At 35.3% G+C, this 24,148-nt stretch overlaps 3 protein-coding genes across 4 annotated transcripts; all 3 read right to left on the bottom strand.

Annotated features, from left to right (window-relative positions):
- Positions 1-3,149: 3,149 nt before the first annotated feature.
- LOC117962741 (uncharacterized) lies at positions 3,150-8,170 on the bottom strand. The gene is made up of 5 exons (XM_058996741.1): positions 7,386-8,170; positions 5,945-6,199; positions 4,963-5,058; positions 4,634-4,729; positions 3,150-4,185 (listed from the first exon to the last, which is right to left on the bottom strand). The coding sequence occupies exons 1-5, from the start codon at positions 7,477-7,479 to the stop codon at positions 3,953-3,955; spliced, it is 774 nt and encodes a 257-aa protein (XP_058852724.1). The 5' UTR covers positions 7,480-8,170; the 3' UTR covers positions 3,150-3,952.
- Positions 8,171-9,136: 966 nt separating this feature from the next.
- On the bottom strand, positions 9,137-11,213 carry LOC131699601 (T-cell surface antigen CD2-like). Its single transcript, XM_058996707.1, has 2 exons — positions 10,935-11,213; positions 9,137-9,477 (listed from the first exon to the last, which is right to left on the bottom strand). The coding sequence occupies exons 1-2, from the start codon at positions 10,996-10,998 to the stop codon at positions 9,137-9,139; spliced, it is 405 nt and encodes a 134-aa protein (XP_058852690.1). The 5' UTR covers positions 10,999-11,213.
- Positions 11,214-14,435: 3,222 nt separating this feature from the next.
- On the bottom strand, positions 14,436-22,980 carry LOC131699615 (uncharacterized). 2 transcript variants are annotated; one of them, XM_058996742.1, is made up of 4 exons: positions 22,088-22,980; positions 21,606-21,863; positions 16,747-16,866; positions 14,436-15,375 (listed from the first exon to the last, which is right to left on the bottom strand). In XM_058996742.1, exons 1-4 carry the CDS (start codon positions 22,326-22,328, stop codon positions 15,311-15,313), a joined length of 684 nt encoding a protein of 227 aa, XP_058852725.1. In that variant the 5' UTR covers positions 22,329-22,980; the 3' UTR covers positions 14,436-15,310. The 2 variants fall into 2 exon arrangements, 1 of the variants encoding a protein (XP_058852725.1); XR_009308217.1 differs by lacking the exons at positions 21,606-21,863; positions 22,088-22,980 and adding an exon at positions 17,756-18,309.
- Between the last annotated feature and the right edge of the window lie 1,168 nt (positions 22,981-24,148).

Here is a 24,148-nt window from a genome sequence, read left to right as displayed (position 1 = left end):
ATCTATTATCTCTCTACTTTTTGTCCTTGTTTTCTTCTCATTTAAGGCATTCTTTCTAGTTTGTTTTTTAAATGTTCATCCCCTTGTCATTAATATATTGTGTTGCCCCGAGAAAACACCACACTGTTAAGGCAGTAAAAACAAAGCACACACAGTTAGGTTCAGTGCTTTGTTACATAGCAAAAACCAAACTAGAAAGTGTATATTAACAGTACATGTACAGGACTTCATGTTCAATATTTATAAGAAACAAATGAACTACCAAAAAACGGAAAATGAATAATTAGCTTGTAAATGTTTGCTAAGTTATACTGTATCTCTTGGGTGGTAAATCAGTCTGAGCCATCCCTATATTTGTTATTTTAATTGGTGAAGAACTCTAGAAAGCAATTGCTTTCTGGTGAGAAGACATAGATTGCACTTTGAGCACTTAAGAACATAAGAAAAGTTTGGGAACAAGAAAAGCCATTTAGCCCATCAAGGCCTGTCCCTTGTTAGAACCCCATTCTCCCCTTCTGGGGGGGATCTAATTTAAAAGCACAGAATCTAGTATTTTTTATGTTTCCAGTGTTTTAGATCCTTTGTGACCTGGTGGGCTATTCCATGCATTTATAACTCTCTGTGTAAAAAAGTGCTTCCTACCTTCTGTTCTAAACTTACTTTTACTGAGCTTCCATGTATACCTTCTTGTTCTACTCTCTGTGCTAAATTAAGCTAAGTAGTGTCTTAGGTTAACTTTATCTGTACCAGTTATGATTTTATAGACTTCAATCAAGACCCCTCTTTCCCTTCTTTTTTCTAGGCTGAATATATTTAATTATTTTAACCTATCCTCATAGCTCATGTCATGAAGTCATGGGATCAGCCTAGTTGCCCTTCTCTGTACCTTCTCGAGTGTCTTTTTGTAGTGAAGTGTCCAAAACTGCACATAGTATTCTAGGTGGGGTCTAACTAGGGCATTGTATAATCTTAGCATAACCTCTCTAGACTTGTATACCATGCTTTTTGCAATATAGCCTAACATTCTATTTGCATTTTAAATTGCTTCACCACACTGGTGAGATACTTTTAATGACAACTCTTTCGCTTTTTATATGCTGTATGAAATTATTGTTTTCGGCTACTTTCCAAAATTCTTGAGCACTTTTTTAAGTTTCACGAGCATGTAAATACTCCCCATGGAACTGTAATATTGCTTTAAATCTTGTGAGAAAGAACAATTCTCCGCTCCAGTAATTGTGATCTAATTTTGAACCTCACACTCATGTTACAATCTTCCAATAAAAATGTAGGAATGTGCTGCCACTCAGTAGATGAGGTGGGTTTAAAGTATTCAGAACAAATCAATGCAATATACTGTATTTTATTTTATTTTTTCACAGGGAAAGGGGTCAAATCAATGAATTGAGCAACCATTTCCAGTGTTTTTCCGGTGTTTATTGGATAGGCACCGATAATTAGTAGCCCTAGTTATAATCCACCATTGCCACCTAGAGGTGTATGTGAAAGATTTTAAATAAAACATGTGGTAGACAAAGCATGTGGTAATATACATTTATACAGGTTACTAAAGCACTATTTTAAAAGGGTCATATACAACCATCCGCAGTTCAGATTGTACCATTGGGATTTGTGAAGTCTAGGGGCAGAGGTCATTCCCTAGTTATCTGTGCAGTAGGTATTATAGGATTCCCACCTGATACAACCTAAATTCCTATGTGATTCAAATTAAGTTTATATTTTCAGTTGAGGTTCTAATAAAGAAAATAAAGTCTGAGAATCAGTGTATGCTAATGATTAAGAAAGGCTGTGGCTAATTATATTATTATTATTATTATTATTATTATTATTATTATTATTATTATTATTATTATTATTATTATTATTATTTAAAGCATACTCAGGCTTATTGTTGCCATCTGCATATTTATTATAGGTCAAAACAAGGGCCAAGTTAAAAACAAAAGTGTTTGCAAAGATTTGCAAATGGCCAAAGTGCAAATGTATCGTAGCTCCCCTTTATGGAAAGTATACAATATGTGAGCATGCATTATAGACTAGTCTAATTACTTTGCCGTTTCGTTACAAGTGCTTAGTCAGATACCACCTTTTATGATTTTCCAATTTAGTCATTGTCAATTTAATACAAACATTTTTATTAAATTAACCTCAAAATATATTATTAATAAGCCACACAGTATTTGGCAGTTTTTTGTTTATGTTTTTTGGTAGTGGAAGGATACTGTTTAAAACTGGATGCGTTTGGTAGGAAACTGGGACTGTTCCAATAATACAGGAACTTGTGCCATACTGTAGACTGTGATCAAATAAGGTAATACTATACAGAGATCTGATCCTTTCCATAAATACATTAAAAATATATATTAAGTTCTGTAACTTTCCAGTACAGAATATTACTACAGTAGTAAACAACGGGCAATGTAATCCCTTACTGCTAGTGGCCTAGCTGTTAAAGTCACTATTTTAATTGGGTATAAATAGAAATGTAACCCGTTACAGTAACAGGAAGTGTAAAAATGAACCAGAAAGTTCCATCAAAGCTTTTTGAAATTGCATTTAACAGAGAACTGTATTCACAGTACTCTTTATATTCACATATATTGTAGTTTTACTTTTGGGAACAATCCCTGAGATGTCCTAAGAAGATAGAAAATCTGCAAATCTTTAGAAAAAAGCAGGGAAAGGGGATAGATTCGGTACATACAGGCCACCCCCCATTTCGGTGGGAAAAAGATTCAACCCCCCCAACCCCACTTAGTCAGGATTTGGGGTGATTTTTAACCGTTTCAGAGTCTGAGAGGTCTTGTCATTATACTGTCTCAATTATCTTAATACTATTATTAAAAACAAAGGTTGTAACCATGTACAACCTACAACAAATAAGTGTGATCACTTTCAAAAGAACATTTGGCCATGTGGGGTCCTGTTCAGATCTTGTTCAGAAGAATAAATCTATTGAGATGTCATAGTCAACCATGCTTAATAAAACCGAGTTTAAATTACGATGTGTGACTGCAATGGAGTAATATTTTACAGCAATCAACCTCAGAAAATACAAGAAAGGTATACAACACACATAAGGAAACACATCTACTTAAAATTAAAAAAAATTAAAATAAAAAACCTTTATTAGTACACCTAATGCAATTGCTTAGCATATTTTAGATGAAAAACTTTACATGTAAAAAGCAAAAAAAAATTAGCAGGGCTAATGCTTATGTCAACTAGAACTGAATAGAGGCTCCTAAACTTAAAGCCAAGCAACTTAAAACAGACTTAACAAATGGTTAACAATGGTTTCGGCACATGTGTGCCTTCATTAGGATAGTTGATCAAATTCACTCAGGAGTTCTATATTAGTTCCAATTAACAAGTCAGAAACAGTTTTTCAAACCGCAACTATCACATTAACTTAATTAATGTGATATACAAACATTTATCAATCATCCATAATTAATCACAAATGATCAGCTTCTGGTCATTAATACAATTTCATAATTAAACCACTAAAATTCTAAAGTGCTAAAATACATACAGGGAAGAACTCTGCTATAGGAAAGGGATGTAATCCAGTTTGATGTGCTATTCTGATGAATGCACATTTGTGCCAAAACCGGAAGAATGCTATGCCTTTTTAAAAAATAAATATGATAAAGAAATTATTATATATTAATATTTTGTGTGTGCTATAAATTTGTTCTTTGCACGTGCAAGAAATTGGATGTATGTTTATTCCGCTTGGCAGCACCTAATTGAGGATAATGATATAGACTTTCTGAATAATGCTTTTGCTGGAGAACACCTGTAGCGCAATACGGTTCATTTATATACTGTATATATATATATATATATATATATATATATATATATATATATATATATATATATATATATGTATATATATAAATACAGTACCAAACAATGCCTTCAATTATATATTTCTTTGTTTGTTAATAGCAGCATAAACCACGCTGTCATCCTGTTGTTGATTATTCTTGTCTTTCTCCTTAACTTCATCATAATCCACAGATTCGTCATGAATAGGTTTCTTCTTCTTCTCTTTTATAACAACCTGGGCATAAACCAGCTCACTGTCCTCTTTAGGCTTGCATTTGGATTTCTTTTTTCCACCTTTTTTAATAACCTGAGTATAAAGTTGGTCATCTGTTAAAAAAAAAAACATAGATATAAAAGCAAATAACTTCCAGTGAACCATTTTGTAAAAAAAAAAAAAACAACCTCTGGACGCACTGGTAAAATCTGATCTAACTTCGCTGACCACTGCAAATACTGAAAAAAGAAAAAAGTTTTTATGATGAGTGTATAAGAACTGTATGAGATGAGTGATTTAAATAAGAGCTCATAGAATTTCACAAAGGAATGATAGTTTGTAAAAACAGTGGAGTCTTTAAGAGTGTATTGTTTGGGTAATGTTTTTGTTGATTGTATCCTCCAACGATAACACAAAATGATCAAAAGAAAAGCATCTAGGCGTATTGTTCAAGCAATACATTGTTAGTTTATATGTTTTCAAATCCTCACCACCCGTCCACTCATTTAGATTAACATACACATGTATACAAGTGAAAAAGTGACCTGTAGAGATACTTGCCTTGGATTGCTGTGCTTGCAGTCTCTGGTATCATTGTGGATAGGGAAGCTTGCTGTTCATCACTCCTGTTTTGTGTAATCACCGAATGGGCATTCTCTTTATAACAAACAAGAAGAAACTATTATCTCGTGTTTCTCTCTTTTAAAGAAAAACTAAGAATCTTTTTTTTTTTAATGCTTAAGCCTGGAAGATTTGATTCTATCTATATCTGAGACACAACAGGCCTCAAAAGACACATGTGGGTGTTGTCTAGCACTTTTTTGCAACATGGCAAGAAACCTTCAAATCAGGATGCGTTGTTGTGCAAAAAAAAAAAAAAAAAACCTCACCCTTCCTTTTTTTATTCTTACACATGCACAAGAGTGTAAATGAAAGCATGACGATCACAAGAAGAGCACTTCCACCAAGGACATATTTAAGAATATCTGTAAATAAATAAAAAAATGGAATGCGTATGCTTATAATGTTTTTCAATATGTTAATACACTCATTAAGCCTTTCTGTCCTAACTGGTAGACATTGTGTCTGTGCTAAGTATTTACCAAATTGTCAGTTATCAATACTGTATGTTGGTGTGGGTTTGCAGAGGTGCATTTAAAGTGAGTAAGACGGAGAAAGAAAAAGGTCTGTACAGGTCAGGTCATAAAAGACACATACAGGAGAGGAATGATGATCACAAAATAGCTTCACCACAAACATATGTCAAGGCACTAGGAAATATGAAATATAAATATTAAATATAACTCCACCTGATTATATACTATAGTAATTTATTAAAAATGGCATGCAGAGGTTTTCATGAGTTGTGCATGTTTTGTAACGTGTGCAGTAGAGTTATTCTAGTATATTATGGTGTTTTAGATAAGGTACTAGAGTCATGTCACGTTAAACGTACCTCTGCAAACCCACCAACAGACAGTATTGATAAGAGTGAACATACACCGGTGCGACTTATACAGTTATACAGACTTATGTGGTAGTTGCTGTTTGAAATCTCCTGTGATCTTCATGAATGTTTAAAACTGATGTCTAAAATAGTGTCTGTGATGTGACCTAAAGAAACGTATGTGATATGAAATGTCACAAACATCTGTGAACCTTTAGAACAGTACATTTGCTGTGTGCCTTCATTTCCATATAATTGCATTGAACTGAATATTTAAATACATTTGAAAATGTAAATCTTAAACATTATCTGTAAGATATTTAGACAGTCATTAGACTTCCAACACATCTGTAAATGACTAATCCATACAGTAATTGCTACCTAATCAATATTAACTGAAATGAATAAATAAAGAAATAAAGTACCGGCATCCTCTGCATTACTGGCATCACCAGGCTTTGTGGTTAAATTACCAGAGCAATTTGAAGAGCAGGTTTGTAGACTGCAAAATGCAATCCCATGTGTATAGTTTGTTATTATTATGCTCTTATTGATTAAGAACTGAAAAGCCCCTCCTGCTTTGTCCCCAGATAATATGATAACTGTCCCATTCTTCAGGGTGCAATGGAAGTGGGTTACTAGATTGGGTGTGGATGTCAGATTCATCTTGGGTTCAGAACCTGGTAAAGAGAAATAGATTCAAGTTAGTGATAAGCTGTTCTCCGTGCAGGTTCTGCTGAAGAATGGAGTTGGAGGTGTCCGTGCAGGCTTTCTGTTTTGGGAACACTGTTGTTTATTATTACTTGTTAGTTTGATATTTTTTAACCTATTTGAAATTGCTGGTAAAGACACCAAAAATGCATATGCTACTCTGAAAAAGTAAAAATAAATATAGAAAAAAATGCCCTTTCATGTGGTGGTGTGGTGCTATTGTTGTGTATCATAATAGGTCTCTATATCAAGTGTCGACCTCTCTTTACTGGAAGGGGAAACCCAAAGTGTGAGAGTAACTGCATTTTTGAACTGATAAGTCAGAGATCTTATTTAACGTACAAACCTTATTTGGTGAAAGATCATGTAGCCTAGAAGTACTGCCTGTACATACTAAGAACCTGGTGGGCTTTATATAGTTCACAGTTTATGTGATTTAAATAAAAATATATCAGAAGCGTAACAATCTAATAAATATGTTAGATATCAGTATAGATCATTTCAACAGGCAGCACCAGTACAGAATAATTAGCAGACTTCATAAATCAAGTAAAATGGTGATGAACCCTCATGGCAAATTAACATGAAACACACCTAACTGGTTGTAGTGATCTAATCCCTTCAATGCTTCATTACAGTATGCAATCCTAACACACCATCTTGAGTCAGCAGATTGTTTTAAATGATACCTTTCAGTTTGATTTAAAAAATACAGAACTGTGTTATGACCAGAGTTATTTTCTTATTTTATAGCACTATTCAATCCAACGTCCTAGGAAGAGCATTCCCCTACCATACAAATATTAGTGTTCAGCAGAAGATTATGTTGAAACATAAAATAAAGAAGTGGACACACTATTAAAAATGAAACTGCTGATAAAGTGTGGTGAATAAGTTCATTTCTGCTAAACTGTCTGCTCTACAGTATGAAAAGCAAATTCTAAATTAAATTTAAATACAAGGAGGAAAGACCATTGTATGAATACACACACAAGGCAGGCTAATGCAGATCAATTCAGATGTAACTATACATTTTCAGAATAACATGAGAAAGATACCATGAAAGAAGAGTATACCCAGTCCCCTTTGACTTCAGTATGTGACTTTGTACTGGATACAAGGAGAGGCAGATTTAAACATTAAATCATTTCTTACCTGAGCAGTTTGACTTCACAGAGTCAGTCACTCTGCTCTTCATTGATTTGGTTTTTAGCAATGCAGAGAAGAACTCCAGTGACATTTTCTTCATTATTACAATGTGTTCTTTATCACTGAAATAAGCAAGGTTGGTATATAGCAGCACTCCATCTAAACTGCAGTTAATGAAGCATTATCTGTTTATGTATACATTTCTTTTAATGGTTTTGTATCTCAAAAGTAGGCACACTGTGTTTGATTCTTAAAAAATAACAAGGTCCTAAAATGTCTACTACCTATACACTGTTTTTAATTTCTTAATAATTGTTGATGTGTCTGATATAGAAACAACAAGGCAGCTCTATATAAAGCAAGGCAAGACAAATAACATGTTTATTTTTCCTACCTGAGCAGTTTGGTATCACAGAGTCGCTCTGGTTTGTGCTGACTTGGTTTGTAGCAATGCAGACAAGATTACCTGAGACATGCTTCTTCAATATTACAACATATTCTTCATCACTAAAGTAAGCAAGGCTGGGATTCAGCGGCACTCCATCTAAACTCCAGTTAAATGAAACATTATCCCCTTTATACACTGTGCAGACCAGCAGCACCTCCCCTTGGGACAGACAGGTCGAGTGTACCTCAGGCTGGGAGACAGCCTCTGAAAAAGAGGGGCTTTTCAGTTAGGATTTACATCATGTTAAAACACCCCAAACCCACTTCCAACACAACACAGGGAAAATGCATTTGGCATCAGTGGTGTAGGGTGCCACATTTAAACTGTTTATTGCAAAAGGTTTTGCATTCTCGATTGTCACCTTTTACCTTTGTTTTAACCACCCTTATTATCCTTGATGTAACCAGGCTACATACAGTATTAATGAAGTTAAGATCCATGTAGTATACAATATAATTCCAATAGCAGCTCTTGTTTATATTTAAACACTTCAGGAAAAAAATTATCTACTTTTGAATCTATCTTTTTTCTAGATATCTACTATATAGCACTTCATGTTAAAACAATAGACGATGCTATATCAACCCTGTACTTTTTGATAAATATTGAAGGAAGTGAAAAGGAAAAATTCCAGAAAGGAATAAAAAGATTTGAACAGTAAAATAAAGCATGAAAACTATGAATTGCCTCTAAATATTTTCACTGCTGAAGTAATATCAGGTTGAGTGAGTGAGATCAGAATACAACAAATCAGGTTTCTCAAATCTCAAAGGAGTTTATGACAAGATTTTTAAATAGTAAATGTACCGATTGTTAGCTGGAGTTTATCCCCATGCTCACAACTCTAATAGCTAAGTATTAATATTTTTTAAAGGGACAATGCCATTTAGCGTGGTACAGTATGTAGATATGATCATTGTTCATCATAATTTAGTATAAAGAAGTATTTTTTTAATGATATGCTGTTTTTAGTTAGGGCTGCATGGGTGCCTACTGTATATCCTTTGGAAATTGCACATGAAAAGCAGTGTGAAACCTGCAGGTTCAGTTGAGGCAGAAGATCAGCAGTTATTATAAATATGTTTCCAAGATAAAAACCACATTAAAGGACTTTGTTTTATAAAACTTGTAACCATTTGTTATTATTTCTGCTGGTACTTGTCCTATCATATACATACCTGAAAAATAAGTAATTAAATGACAATTTGACTTTTTAAAATAACATGTCAATTTATTTTACACAGTTTAAAATAATAGTTTAAATTTCTCTTAAAACATTAGAAATCAAGGTATTTATCTCTGCACTCGTTTAAGACATGTTTAACTTGAGAAGCGCCAACTCACCTTGAATATAAACCTGCATGCTTCCTTTAAATATGTTAGTTCCATCAGTATTAAACACTTCCACAGAGTAATCTCCTGAATCATTTTTCTGAGTCCTGTCCAGTCTGAGGGTTCCATTAGCAAAAATCTCAGTCCTGTTTATATAAGGATTATTGAAGGCTGTTTTGTTATCCTTAAACGCACCAATGGGTGAGACTCCCTGCTTCCATTTCACATGAACACTGCTGTTCAAGGTCATATTGAAGTGCAGATACACAGAGTGCCCCAGGGCTCCATATACAGGCACACTTATATTTTCTGCAGTAACTGAAACAAAAAAGATATTAGAAGTAAAGTTAAGAGTTTCTGTTGTGGTATAACGTGATGTGCCAAACCCACATAGCCCTGTAAGCAGCACTTTTTAAAATAACATTATTACAGAAAATTCCCAATTGTTATACTTTTTTTTTTTCAAAAAAAACAAAAACACAAATGGATTCTTAAACAATTATGAAATAACTTCGGATGACTTACAAACCCCTAAATGAAATACCTGTGTTGTTTATTTCTGTTTTGGTAACTTTATTGACTACATTTTTTTTTTTTTCTTTAAGAACCATGTTAATGTGATCTGGAGTAAAATTCTTTGAGAAACTAAACCCCATCTTTAGAAAGTTACCAGGTGGTGTCTGAATGAATATCAGCACAGAATGGCAGCCGTTGTAAACAAAAGGAACGAGAAGACACAACTGATCAAGAAAGAAGGGATTTAAAAGATATATGTGCCAGCAGTCTTGGTTTTAATGTGTCAGTTACACAATGTGAAAGCAATTCGTTTTTAACACAATTCTTATTCAGCACAATGTACACCCAACTCTACTTAATAACAAAATATTCCATCAGTGGTTTCTATTGTCATACAAAACACAAGAGAACTAGCTAAAACACAGCGTATGTGACTTATATTTAGACCTGTATAGGCACTTTACTGACAGAATGAACATTTCACGATGGATCTAACAATGTATTTCTTTTTTTTTTCTAGAAAAGCTGATGTCTGGCAACAGAACATTTTTAATCTTATCAGTGAGTGGTAATAACCCAACTGAACATATAACAGTACTGTTAAACTGTGAAGTTCATTGTCTGAAGTGATCTGTATTTGATTGTCTTTCCAAAGATCCGGAGCACTGATGTTGACTTGAACAGCTTTCTGCTAAAATAAATACACCTGAAGATAACTAACAGTACAATAGAAGAGACAACAAACCTTCTGTGAGCTTCAAGGTCGAACAACCAAGGAATAAAAGCATACCCTACATAGCATAACACACTCCCCCAACTGTTTTGCATTAGTTCATCTGTAATTACTCGTATGGATACATAATAATTGGACATTAAATTACGAATTATGTTTTTTTAAATTATTTATCGATTACTGATGATGTGTTTATCAAACCAACACTTGCACTGCTTGCATTTACATCCCCCTAAAACACTAACTGGATTGGAGACATTGCCTCACTTTTTTATTTCAGCCTGCTTTTAAGTAAATTACTGTTATTTGTAAAACCTTTCCCAACTGCTTATAAAAACAGTTCTGAAAAATATGATTTTAATTTGTTGGATGAAGACTGTTGTATTTAAATAATACAAAGGCAAATCTTTGAATGCTTAAAATAGGAATAAAATAGGAATACCGTGATCTCACATATGTAATTGCATACTTAACTTATTTTAGTCTGTTTCAAAACACATCAAGTAAATATTAAAAAAATGCTTACCATAAGCAATTAAAGGAACAGCCAAGATGAGCCCAAAAGGAATGCATTCCTTAAGTTTTGCCATTGTACACCCAGTGCAGAGTTCAGACCAAAGCTTTAAATATCGCTGATGAAAATAGGTATAGTTCTCCTAAACAGGAACTAAATGAATGTGACCAACATGCACATCACACTATTATTAAAAGTTTTCTTTATTTGAATGGTTGGTTTTCCTTATCAACCACCCCAAAGCCACTCACCGTTTCCACTAAACCTAGATAAAGAGAAACAAGACACAGATCTTTTTATAACCTTACATTGGCTTGTGTCTTTCAGCAGCTTCTCAAAACATACGTCAGAGAAATCATGTTGAAACCAAGCTCAGCTTACCACCAAGCACTCAACATTATTTTATTTCCTCATCTTCCCATTTTGCAAAAACACCCCTGGTGTCTTCTACTAATTTCAGGGTACCATGTGCACATATAAATATGGTTTGAGCAAAGAAAACAGAAATGCATGAGGAAATGGAACAATGCTTTGTATTTTTATTTTTTTTAAAGTAAGAATTCCTTTTTAAAAATGTTTAAATTGCACCACAGTTTCCAGGAAAATATAAAAAAAACTAAGATAATTTCCAACAAATACATTCAAGGTGGTTCAGTGTTTCCAGTCACCTTTGCAGAATCCTGTTTTGTAAGGTGAAATGAAGAACAAATGCTGCACAACGCCCTTTTGCATTGCTAGTAAATGAATAATATTTCGGGTACTACTGCACTTGAAGACAGATTGCTCATTACAATTATCTGTTGATCAGATATCTCGATAGTTTAGAGGAATTCACCCTGAATTCCTAGATCATATCCAGAACACAACGTCATAGCTTACACTTTTAAAGCTAGGCTCTGACTCCATCCTCCTTTGAATCTGGCCTGTCTTTATAATTTTGAAATAATAATAGAACATGAGATTCTTATGGTACAGTACCTAATCAGGCTGTCTGAAGTGGCTGTATTGTTTTCATTTTCCTTCCAACTCACTCATAGATTCCACTGCTGATGCACTGAAACAGTGACTTTTTATTGTTATTTCTATAAATGTAGGGGTTGGTTGTGTGTAACCAGGCCTAAAACTATCCATTAATAAAACAGCAAGCCCATTACTACGTGTTACTACTCCTGAATGTGAAATACTTGCCACTGTCTGAAGCTGTGTCTGTAACTGGTGCTCTAACTGCATGTGGTGAACTTTACTCCTCTGAAGATTTCATTCTCCCTTTTTCTCATTTTCTACCAAATCGTCTCCAAGTATATCCCTGTTTGCAAATATTTAAAGAGACTTTACTGTGTGAATTTTATTCAATTTGTACTTGAAATTGTATTTTTATGGGATTTTTAAAAAATCTTGTTATGAATTTATAATTATGGTAAAAAAAAAACTGAGATGTCGCTTTATTGGAAAATGGCACTAGTGTTTTGTATACCCAGGAAGCTCAATAGTTTGATCTAACAGGGCCCTCTGCTGATTCAAGAAATTATTACGACCGTTTGACTGTTGCTTTAGGATCATTGATTAAGACAAATGAAATGTTACTGTACCTTTTCTTACATATCTGAACAGTATGTGCATAGATCTATAATGAACCCAGCCCATGACTGCAGTTAAGAGGGGTTTTAATAAGAATGCTGAGGTGATTCTTGACCCCTTTGAAAAAATTAGACAAAAAACTACAGTCAGGTACCTACAGTCTTCAGGAAACTCAGTATTTATTTATAACACGGCAACCACAGTCAAAATAAATAGTGATTCGTAAGTACTGATTTGTCTAGCTACAACCTGAGCCTTTTAGCTATAGTTTAAAAATATAATACATTTCAATAATATAACATGCAGGGTCTGCTAGCATTGAGAATTGAAACAAGCTGGGTCTGAAGTCCAGTAGATTCTTAAAGTAGGTCTGCTAAACCACAGCCACTCAGCTACATGCTACCCTAGCTGTCTCTTGACACTTTCATAACAGGCGTGGGGTGTCTTCCGGTCTTGCAGCATTAAAAAAGGGTTAGCAATACTAGACTTTAATGGGCTCTCCAGAAGCCCATATGTCTCTCTGTTCTGAGATAAATACCCTCCTTTGCCTCAGATTGCTGAACTGTTACTATGGCAAGATGCCTTTGCCACACATGCAGTAGAAGATTTAAACCCTGCAGCTGTACTTCAGAAGAACCTGTGTCACTCTGCCAAAGAGCCAGGCTTGTTGGCATATGAGGTTTTCACCTCCTCTCATTGGCAGTGCTCAGAAGCTGTATGGGCAGTTACACACATATGAGGTTTTAACCTCTTCTCATTGGCAGTGCTCAGAAGCTGTATGGGCAGTTACACGCATATGAGGTTTTCACCTCCTCTCATTGGCAGTGCTCAGAAGCTGTATGGGCAGTTACACGCATAGGAGGTTTTCACCTCCTCTCATTGGCAGTGCTCAGAAGCTGTATGGGCAGTTACACACATATGAGGTTTTAACCTCCTCTCATTGGCAGTGCTCAGAAGCTGTATGGGCAGTTACACACATATGAGGTTTTAACCTCTTCTCATTGGCAGTGCTCAGAAGCTGTATGGGCAGTTACACACATATGAGGTTTTCACCTCCTCTCACTGGCAGTGCTCAGAAGCTGTATGGGCAGTTACACGCATATGAGGTTTTAACCTCTTCTCATTGGCAGTGCTCAGAAGCTGTATGGGCAGTTACACACATATGAGGTTTTCACCTCCTCTCACTGGCAGTGCTCAGAAGCTGTATAGGCAGTTACATTGCCCCTCTTGCATTTTTTGATGTCAGACGGAGAAATAACTGCACTGTGCATTCAAAGTGGTACCAATCACTAACAGAACCCCATTTTGTAGGGGAAATTAAGAACAAATGCACCACTCAAAAGCTATTATGTGATCTATATTATTTAATAGATTAATGCAGTTATAGTATTGAACATGCTGCTTGATTTCTATTACACGAGAGTAGATGTTAAAACTTCATGCTGATTTGAACCCGGCTGTCGCCAAGATAAGCACCAACTAAGACGTAGCTTTACAGTAAACTAATGTGATCCATCTGTGTCTCCATCTATTTGCGTTTCCTTCCATCTGATGATGTAGATATCCTTCTGTCTGGTGTTAATGGCTGAAGTGTAATGCTGGCTCCAGGGATCAGCTTATTTGTCTCCGTGGTGCATCAGCACACACAACGGCTGCGATGCTGGCTCCGGGGATCAACCACAGTGCGGTCTCCCCAGCGCATCAGCATGACAGCCGCCTGGATTGAGCTAAGTAGGGTACATCTCTGGGGTCTTCAAGTGGGTACCTTCCATCCTCGGTGTTTCGTCGACTAGCCCACAACACCTCAAGAGGGCTCGACGGTGATTCTGGCGTCCCAGAATCACAGCATATACAGTGGCAAGAAGTATTTTACCAAATGCCAGTGAGCCTGAAAAATGGTTTACTGAGGAATGATTACAGATTAATTATAACTGATTACAGATTACAAAGGCATCTTTTAATTGTGGTACACAAACAATACAAATGTATAATTATTTGCAATAATACAGTAAGGGGAAATACAGAGATACAGCAGTCAACAGTAATCACACATTCATTAACAATGGGCAGTAAAAAAGCAAAATAAACTTTATAAAACATTAAGTAGATGTTTAACTTACATTGAACTCACATGCACTGAAAACAATGCAATAATACTTAAACAATTTATAGCATCAATATAAAAAGCCAATGCTATTGAAAAATCAGCTTAACCACTCTGATCACATGTGGAAGTGGTTATAGATTAAATTCATAGCTTACAATACTATTTACAATAATTACAATAGCTTTCTTAAGATTTCAGCAGTAATATATTCTAAATTGATTGCTGTCCAACTTATGAACTTACTAGAAAATACAAAAATGATATTGTCCTCAGGAATGTTGAAAAATCCTTAAAGGTGATTGGTTGATTTCTCATGCATGATTTATAATGCATAACACAGGCAATGTAATTCCTACAGGGTGAGTTGCAGCTCATTATTGTATGTTATTTCTATTATCATTATTTGTATTGTTTTATTTTATGTAGGTATTAAAGTGTGTTGTGTTGCAAGAACGAAGGTAAACGGTTATTACTACCAGCTACCTGGTTTGGTCTGCTGAGTTATAGTTTTATAGTTGTCGATAAATTTTTTTTTTTTAAATACAGTATATATGTATATATATATTAGAGAAACCAACTGCAAAGGTAAAGGCTCATTTTGAAAGAAGAATACAGCTATTGTACTGGTATTATGTGAGCAAGAAACACCTCATCTCTTCCTGAATTGTAAGCTCAGTCCCGAATGAGAAAAACGTGCATGTGTTCAGATTTGCTCCTCGATGAAACGTTCATTCTCCTTTTTTCTCATTTTCATCTCCAAGTAAGTCCCTGTTTGAAAATACACATTTTCCATATTTTAAAACCAATACCAATATCGCTGAATCCTGTGATACCCATAAGGAATAGTTATCTCTGGCAACTGACATCTGTGAATCTAGCTAGAGAACTGCTTATTCAAAAATGATAGCATTTTATATAAAGACTGTGAGCTATATATGTGGTAATAATACATGGAGACTGCAGTGCATTTGTCTGTACATCTCCCTTACCGTTGTACATATATCTAGAAAACTGCTTCTGAAATTGAGAGGAAAGGATCCGGGCTTGTATGGAAGCGCTTGTATGGAAGCACATGTCTGTCCTCCCATCCATATCTATCTATCTATCTATCTATCTATCTACAGTATCTATCTATACAGCTGTGCAAAAGTCTTAGACATGTTGCATTGTTCTACTCTGATGCATTATGAGCATCAACAATTTACTCAAAGCCTCCACTAGTGTTTTCTACAATTATAACAACCTTGACTTGCACAAAGAAGGAAAAACATTGAGTGAAATAGCTTGCATCACTCGATTTTCAAGGTGTGGTATCCGAAGCATAATTAAGAAATATCATCTGTAATTGACAAACAAAGGACTTAAGATCCAAAAAGCCGTCTAACAAGGATGAGCAATACTTGAAGATAATATCCTTAAGGAACAGAAAGAAGACAAGCGTTGAATTGACAACAGAATTGGCACAGGTGTCGTTGTGCATCCATCAACAGTCCAAAGCACCTTTGACCATTGTTCCATGGTCCAATTTCTGTGTTCTTGTGCATATTTTAGCCTTTTAGTCTTGTTCCCCTTTCTTAACAGATGTATTCTTACTACAACACATCCTTTAAGTCCTGATTTCAAGAGCGACCTTCATACTGTTGATTTGATGGATAACGACACCTTTGCCTTCTGCCAGTTCTGTTGTCAATTCAATGCTTGTCTTGTTTCTATTCCTTAAGGATATCATCTTCAAGTATTGCTCATCCTTGTTAGACAGCTTTTTGGGTCTTCCAGTCCTGGGTTTGTCAATTACAGATGATGTTTCTCTGTACTTGTTGATTATGCTTCGGATACCACACCTTGAAAATCGAGTGATGCGAGCTATTTCACTCAGTGTTTTTCCTTCTTTATGTAAGTCAAGGTTGTTATAATAGTAGAAAACACTAGTGGAGGCTTTGAGTAAATTGTTGATGCTCATAATGCATCAGATTAGGAAAGTGCAACATATATATATATATATATATATATATATATATATATATATATATATATATATACTGACAGCTCTATTGTGTTTAAGTAATGATGGGGGATATGGTACTCAAATATTATGAAATACATTGTAATAGAATAAAGTATTGTAAAGTTATTCCTCACTCTGTTTTCCTTTACTATTTGATTTCCAGGAATTGCAGTGAAGAGTTATAGGGAAGATGGTGAGGATCACAAAGGCAAGGAAACCATAAACTAATCTCACTTGAATCGCTTTATCCTCCCCTAAAAAACAGAGTGAGAGAGAGAAAACCACATAAAGGCAAAGTTATAGAAAAATGAAAAATAAATCATCACTCATAAAATAGTTATTGTTAAAATGTACAGCACAATTTGTAATAATATTTTGAAAGTACAAAAAAGCATTCTCATCCTATGGTAAAACTGAATGTAATACAATTGTAAAAACATTCATCCAGTTTATATAACACAGGGGGATGACAAGCCCTTGTCTTGGTATAGTCTGCGATGAATAGATTTTTTGTTTAACCCTCTATTGCACAAACTATGACTTGGTATTTTGACTTCATTGTACCCAATAATTCATTTTATACCTAAATATTACATATTTGACCTTTGACCTTTTTTTAGGATGAGTGTCATTTATACATGACAATGTGCAACTACAGTTAATAATTTTATTAAAACAATAATTCCAACACAAGAATGAAATGATGCAATATTAGTTTGATACATGGAAAATGTATTCCATAATTCATAAATGCAAATGCAAATACATTCCTTCAAAGGTATGTATTTGTTTTATTCTTTCCACAGATGATTTTGTCCCATTTCAAACACAAATAGAAGTATTAAAACTTACACAATTTCATTAGTTTTGTGTTCCATTTAATTGGATGCTATTTTTTATTAAGTTTTATTTGTTTTCACAAAATAGGTCTTATCCATAACTTGAAACAATGACACTTATGAATTCAAGACTATTTTGTCTATAGATGTAAAACCGGGGTGTTCAATCACAGTCCTGGAGGGCCATTCCACTCCAGGGTTAACAGGTCAAATGCTATAATTAAATGATATAATTGGGTCGTCTTCAGCTGCTATCTGGATAGAATTATCATTGAAGTGAAGATATGCATTTATTAGTTCCCACCTCTTCAAAGACAAGACATCAGCAATTTGAGGGATTCTACATTCTGGCTTCCAGAACATGCAAGTTCTAGGGAGTCCAAAAGTGGACATGTAAAAAGTAGCTCCAATAAATTGCTCTTTCATGGTGCACTGCAAATGTGAGTTGATTTTCTTTTGAAGGGCATACAAGTTTGACTGTTCAACAATGTTTTGTATGTCGTCTGTTGTGAGCATCTGTCTGAAATACAAATTAGGAGAATGCACTTCATCTACCTGAGGAAGTTTACATTTCCAAAGGGGAGCTGGGTAATGAGTGCAGACACTGTATCTCCAAAAAGGCTCTCTTCACTGCTTTTCTCTTTGCCATTATTTGGCTGTTCAAACAGAACATAGGAATCTTCTATTCTTTCCTCATCTGAAATACCATCACTAGCATCACTGCTATCACTATTTTCAGGGACTGCTGTAGGTAATCTGCCTGCCATAAAAACCTTTGGCATGCACCTATAAAAGAGATGATCACAATGTGTATAAAATCAGTGATAGTGTTCATGATATTCACTGAATTTGCATAATGTCATTTACAACACTTAAAAAAAAAAAAAAAAAAAACTAAAAATATTTTTCGCATTTTGTTTATATAATGTTTTACACACAAAAATGAACTTAGCATGTGGCTGTTATGCCATGTGCTTCAACAGGTGGCAGAGATTATGTTTGATTCGCTCTGGTTTGTGCTGACTTGGTTTGTAGCAATGCAGACAAGATTACCAGAGACATGCTTCTTCAATATTACAACATGTTCTTCAACACTAAAGTAAGCAAATCTGGTATTCAGCGGCACTCCATCTGAACTCCAGTTAAATGAAGCATTATCCCCTTTATCCACTGTGCAGACCAGCAGCACCTCCCCATGGGACAGACAGGTGGAGTGTACCACAGGCTGGGAGACAGCCTCTGAAAGAGACTGGCCTGTTTATGTATACATTTGAAAAAGAGGGGCTTTTCAGTTAGGATTTACATCATGTTAAAACACCTCAAATCCACCTCCAGCCCCACACAGTGCACATTTAAACTGTTTACTGCAAAAGGTTTTGCATTCCCAATTGTCACTGTTTTACTTTTGTTTTAACCACCTTTTCACACAATTATCCTTAATGTAACCAGGCTACATACAGTATTAATAAAGTTAAGATCAATGTGGTATATAATATAATTCAAATAGCAGCTCCTGTTTATATTTAAAAACATCAGGGAAATAATCTATCTGCTTTTGTTCTGTGTGTTTTCTACTCATTTACTATACAGCACTTAAAGTTAAAACAATAGACGATAATATATCGACCATGTACTCTTTGATAAATGTTGAAGGAACTGAAAAGAAAAAAATTCAGAAAGGAATAAAATATTTAAACAGTAAAACAAAGCATGAAAGCTATGGATTGCCTCTCCCTATTTTCACTCCTGAGGTAATATCAGGTTGAGCGACCAGCCGATATCCAAACCATTCAGGGAGTCAGTACATGTACATGGCATTATGATATTAGAAGTAAAGTTAAGAATTTCTGTTGTGGTACAATGTGATATGCCAAACCCCCATAGCCCTGTACGCAGCACTTTTTAAAATAAGATTATTACAGAAAATTCCAAATTGTTATACTAATTTGTTATGTTATACTTTTTCTAAATGGATTCTTAAACAATTATGAAATAACTTTGGATGACTTACAAACCCCTAAATGAAATGCCTGGGTTGTTTATTTCTGTTTTGGTAACTTTATTGAATGCATTTTTTTCCTTTCTAAAAGAACCATGTTAATGTGATCTGGAGTAAAATTCTTTGAGAAACTAAACCCCCATCTTTAGAAAGTTACCGTCTGTCTCCCTCATCTTTCCCTGTTTCCTAGCCTGCTTGCCAGCTGCCTGTGTCTGTGTGTGTGGATTCCTGCTACAGCCAAAGACAGTGAAATGAGCCCTGAAACCCAAGCACACCGAAGGTGTCTTGCACAGGACCGTATTTGTGTTCTAATCTTTTAGCTGTGTTTTCAAGAGCCGTGGTTCTGACCACAGTCGAGTTTGGTCAGGAACAGAGTGTTTTCAAATCTTTGATTCTGACCTCGCCAGAGCCAGAACTGAAGGCAAGTTGTAACCAGAGAGCTATGACTTAAAAATTGTGACTTTAATCTGCAACGGTAAATAAGCACATCAATGTAAAGGAAATTAACAAATAAATAATAATAATAATAATAATAATAATAATAATAATAATAATAATAATAATAATAATGTTGAAAGGGGGTGGTTTAATATCAGCCAAATGCAGGACTATCCCTTTAAGGCTAAGAGGGCGAGGAGCCCTGTAAAATGTATTTATTTTTAGAACGGGGTTTCCTCCTCTGTCTCTGTGTTACTTTGTATTTCTTTTGTTGTATTCTCGTTATGATTTATTTATGTATGGGACGGCGAAGCGCCGTGTGTTTTGTTATTGTTTCTGTATTTAGTTATTGTATTTAAATGACGGCGAGAGCCGTGCGCTGTAGTTTTTTTGTTTTGTTTTATTTAAAATGTGGTCTGGCAGAGGTGAGATTGGTGCTCGTCCTCTGCCAGAAATAACTTAAAAACCTTGTGCAGGCAGTGTCCATCTCCCCAATTAATTAGGTGATTAATTTGTTGCTAATCGGGAGATGGTCACCTGCATAAAAGCCTGCAGCTCACTGCACTCAGTGGTGGGTTTGTTAGGCGAAACTAAAATTAAACTAAAAACTAAAATTAAATCTATAGGGTCAGGGAAGGCGTTTTGCTCAGCCTGACCTGGGTTTTGTTTATTTTGCGTTTGTGATTTTGTTTTGTTTAACCTTTTTATTTCACTGTGTGAGCAAGTCTTTTTGTTAAAACCTTTTATTTTTGTATTTAAATAAAATGGCGCCGCCGTGTCTTTATTTTGAACTGCAGTACTGGTGTCAGTTTTGTTTCCTTCCTGCTTCTGGCCTGACATCACGACTCAGCCACCCTGTCACAGGCCCCTTACGCTGAAACGTGTTAATACGCCGGAGCACTGATTGTTGTTTTTGTTTTTTTGTGTGTTGCAGATGAGTAGGAGCCAGGGAGCTGCAGCCAGGGAGCCAGCACAAACCCCAGAGCACCGCTCTCACCGCACAGCACCAACATCCCCGTTTGCAGAGCACATTTCCGTGCACCATTGGGATTATTAAGAACTGTTTGTTTTTGTTTGGGACTGAAAACCCGCCGTATACTCCTCAATATCACCTCTTGACTACCTATACATTGTTTTTAATTTCTTAATAATTGTTTATGTGTCTGATATAGAAATTACAAGGCAGCTCTATATAAAGCAAGACAAATAACATGTTTTATTTCCTACCTCAGCAGTTGGGTATCACAGAGTCGCTCTGGTTTGTGCTGACTTGGTTTGTAGCAATGCAGACAAGATTACCTGAGACATGCTTCTTCAATATTACAACATGTTCTTCAACACTAAAGCACACAAGGTTGCCACTCGGTGGCACTAGAGCGATTAGAGCTTGAAATGTTGAAACATAAAATAAAGAAGTGGACACACTATTAAAAATGAAACTGATGATAAGGTGTTGTGGTGAATAAGTTCATTTCTGCTAAACTGTCTGCTCTACAGAATGAAAAGCAAATTCTAAAGTCACTTTAAATACAAGGAGAAAAAACAATTGTATGAATACACAAGGCAAACTAATGCTGATATATTTACCTATACATTACCAGAACAACATGAGAAAGATACCAGGAAAGAAGAGTATACCCAGTCCCCTGTGATTTCAGTATGTGAGTTTGTACTGGATACAAGGAGAGGCAGATTTAAACATTAAATCATTTCTTACCTGAGCAGTTTGACTTCACAAAATCACTCTTCTCTTCATTGATTTGGTTTTTAGCAATGCAGACAAGATCTCCAGTTACATTTTTCTTCAATATTACAATGTGTTCTTTATCACTGAAATAAGCAAGGCTGGTATTCAGCGGCACTCCATCTAAACTCCAGTTAAATGAAGCATTATCTCCTTTATCCACTGTGCAGACCAGCAGCACCTCCCCATGGGACAGACATGTGGAGTGTACCACAGGCTTAGAGACAGGCTCTGAAAGAGAGTGGCCTGTTTATGTATACATTTCTTTTAATGGTTTTGTATCTCAAAAGTAGGCACACTGTGCTTGAGTCTTAAAAAATAACACGGTCCTAAAATGTCTACTACCTATACACTGTTTTTAATTTCTTAATAATTGTTGATGTGTCTGATATAGAAACAACAAGGCAGCTCTATATAAAGCAAGGCAAGACAAATAACATGTTTATTTTTCCTACCTGAGCAGTTTGATATCACAGAGTCACTCTGGTTTGTGCTGACTTGGTTTGTAGCAATGCAGACAAGATTACCAGAGACATGCTTCTTCAATATTACAACATATTCTTCATCACTAAAGTAAGCAAGGCTGGTATTCAGCGGCACTCCATCTAAACTCCAGTTAAATGAAACATTATCTCCTTTATCCACTGTGCAGACCAGCAGCACCTCCCCATGGGACAGACAGGTGGAGTGTACCATAGGCTGGGAGACAGCCTCTGAAAAAGAGGGGCTTTTCAGTTAGAACACCTCAAACCCACTTCCACCCCAATACAGGGAAAATGCATTTGGTATCAGTGGTGTAGGGTGACACATTTAAATTGTTTACTTCAACAGGTTTGCATTCTCGATTGTCACCTTTTACCTTTGTTTTAACCACCCTTATTATCCTTGATGTAACCAGGCTACATACAGTATTAATGAAGTTACGATCCATGTAGTATACAATATAATTCCAATAGCAGCTCTTGTTCACATTTAAACAAATCAGGAAATGAATCTATCTACTTTTGAATCTATCTGCTTTCTAGGCATCTACTATATGGCACTTAATGTTAAAATAATAGATGATTATCAACCCTGTACTTTTTGATAAATGTTGAAGGAAGTGTAGGAATATAAAGATTTGAACAGTACAACAAAGCATGAAAGCTATGGATTGCCTCTCCCTATTTTCACTGCTGAGGTAATATCAGGTTGAATGACAAGCCGATATCAAATCCATTCAGGAGTCAGTACATTATGATTCCTCAGTAACTCGATCACATGCAATCAGATCTGGAAATCCTAATGCAGCATTTACATTGAAGAATGTGGTTGGTGATGTGCTGAATTTGTATAGAAAGGTACTTACATTTATTTATATCTACCCCCCCCCCCCCCACACACACACACACACCTTTTTTAAACATACAATAATATACAGTACCTTCACCCGTACATATTGTCTTTTTTTCTTGAATAAATGAGTTCATTTACTTACCTCTAATCTTTCTTTTTTTGTATGCACCCATACAGATACTCAGATCAGTTATCTACCGTTCTATACTGTTGGTCCTCAGATCACAATACAACAAATCAGGTTTCTCAAATCTCAAAGGAGTTTATGACAAGATTTTTAAATAGTAAATGTACCGATTGTTAGCTGGAGTTTATCCCCATGCTCACAACTCTAATAGCTAAGTATTAATATTTTTTAAAGAGACAATGCCATTTAGCGTGGTACAGTATGTAGATATGATCATTGTTCATCATAATTTAGTATAAAGAAGTATTTTTTTAATGATATGCTGTTTTTAGTTAGGGCTGCATGGGTGTCTGCTGTATATCCTTTGGAGATTGCACATGAAAAGCAGTGTGAAACGTGCAAGTTCTGTTGAGGCAGAAGATCAGCAGTTATTATAAATATGTTTCCAAGATAAAAACCACGTTAAAGGACTTTGTTTTATAAAACTTGTAACCATTTCTGCTGGTACTTGTCCTATCATATACATACCTGAAAAAGAAGTAATTAAATGAGAATTTGACTTTTTTAAATAACATGTCCATTTATTTTACACAGTTTAAAATAATAGTTTACATTTCTCTTAAAACATTAGAAATCAAGGTATTTATCTCTGCACTGGTTTAAGACATGTTTAACTTGAGAAGTGGCAACTCACCTTGAATATAAACCTGCATGCTTCCCTTAAATATGTTAGTTCCATCAGTAGTAAACACATCCACAGAGTAATCTCCTGAATCATTTTTCTGAGTCCTGTCCATTCTGAGGGTTCCATTAGCAAAAATCTCAGCCCTGTTTTTATAAGGATTATTGAAGACCATTCTGTTATTCTTAAACACACCAATGCGATTGACTCCCCACTTCCATTGCACCTCAGCACTGCTGTTCAAGGTCGTATTGAAGTGCAGATACACAGAGTGCCCCAGGGCTCCATATACAGGCACATTTAAATTTTCTGCAGTAACTGAAACAAAAAAGATATTAGAAGTAAAGTTAAGAGTTTCTGTTGTGGTATAAC

The sequence above is a fragment of the Acipenser ruthenus genome, chromosome 23 (assembly GCF_902713425.1).
Source record: "Acipenser ruthenus chromosome 23, fAciRut3.2 maternal haplotype, whole genome shotgun sequence".
Lineage (NCBI taxonomy): Eukaryota > Metazoa > Chordata > Actinopteri > Acipenseriformes > Acipenseridae > Acipenser > Acipenser ruthenus.
This window is presented reverse-complemented; position numbering and strand designations above follow the sequence as displayed.

Excerpts from the sequence above, each read along its gene's own strand:
- LOC117962741 (XM_058996741.1), bottom strand. The coding sequence starts at position 7,479 with ATGAAGAAAATGTCACTGGAGTTCTTCTCTGCATTGCTAAAAACCAAA. Across the intron at positions 5,059-5,944 it reads CAGTAATGCAGAGGATGCCG|ATATTCTTAAATATGTCCTT; the intron begins GTACTTTATTTC and ends ATTTATTTACAG. Across the intron at positions 4,186-4,633 it reads TGCAAGCACAGCAATCCAAG|ATGACCAACTTTATACTCAG; the intron begins GCAAGTATCTCT and ends TTTTTTTAACAG.
- LOC131699601 (XM_058996707.1), bottom strand. The coding sequence starts at position 10,998 with ATGGCAAAACTTAAGGAATGCATTCCTTTTGGGCTCATCTTGGCTGTT. Across the intron at positions 9,478-10,934 it reads TGTTCCTTTAATTGCTTATG|TTACTGCAGAAAATATAAGT; the intron begins GTAAGCATTTTT and ends TTTTTGTTTCAG.
- LOC131699615 (XM_058996742.1), bottom strand. The coding sequence starts at position 22,328 with ATGGTACACTCCACCTGTCTGTCCCATGGGGAGGTGCTGCTGGTCTGC. Across the intron at positions 21,864-22,087 it reads TGTGATATCAAACTGCTCAG|AGCCTGTCTCTAAGCCTGTG; the intron begins GTAGGAAAAATA and ends ACTCTCTTTCAG. Across the intron at positions 15,376-16,746 it reads AAATAGTAAAGGAAAACAGA|GGACTTACTTGGAGATGAAA; the intron begins GTGAGGAATAAC and ends ATTTTCAAACAG.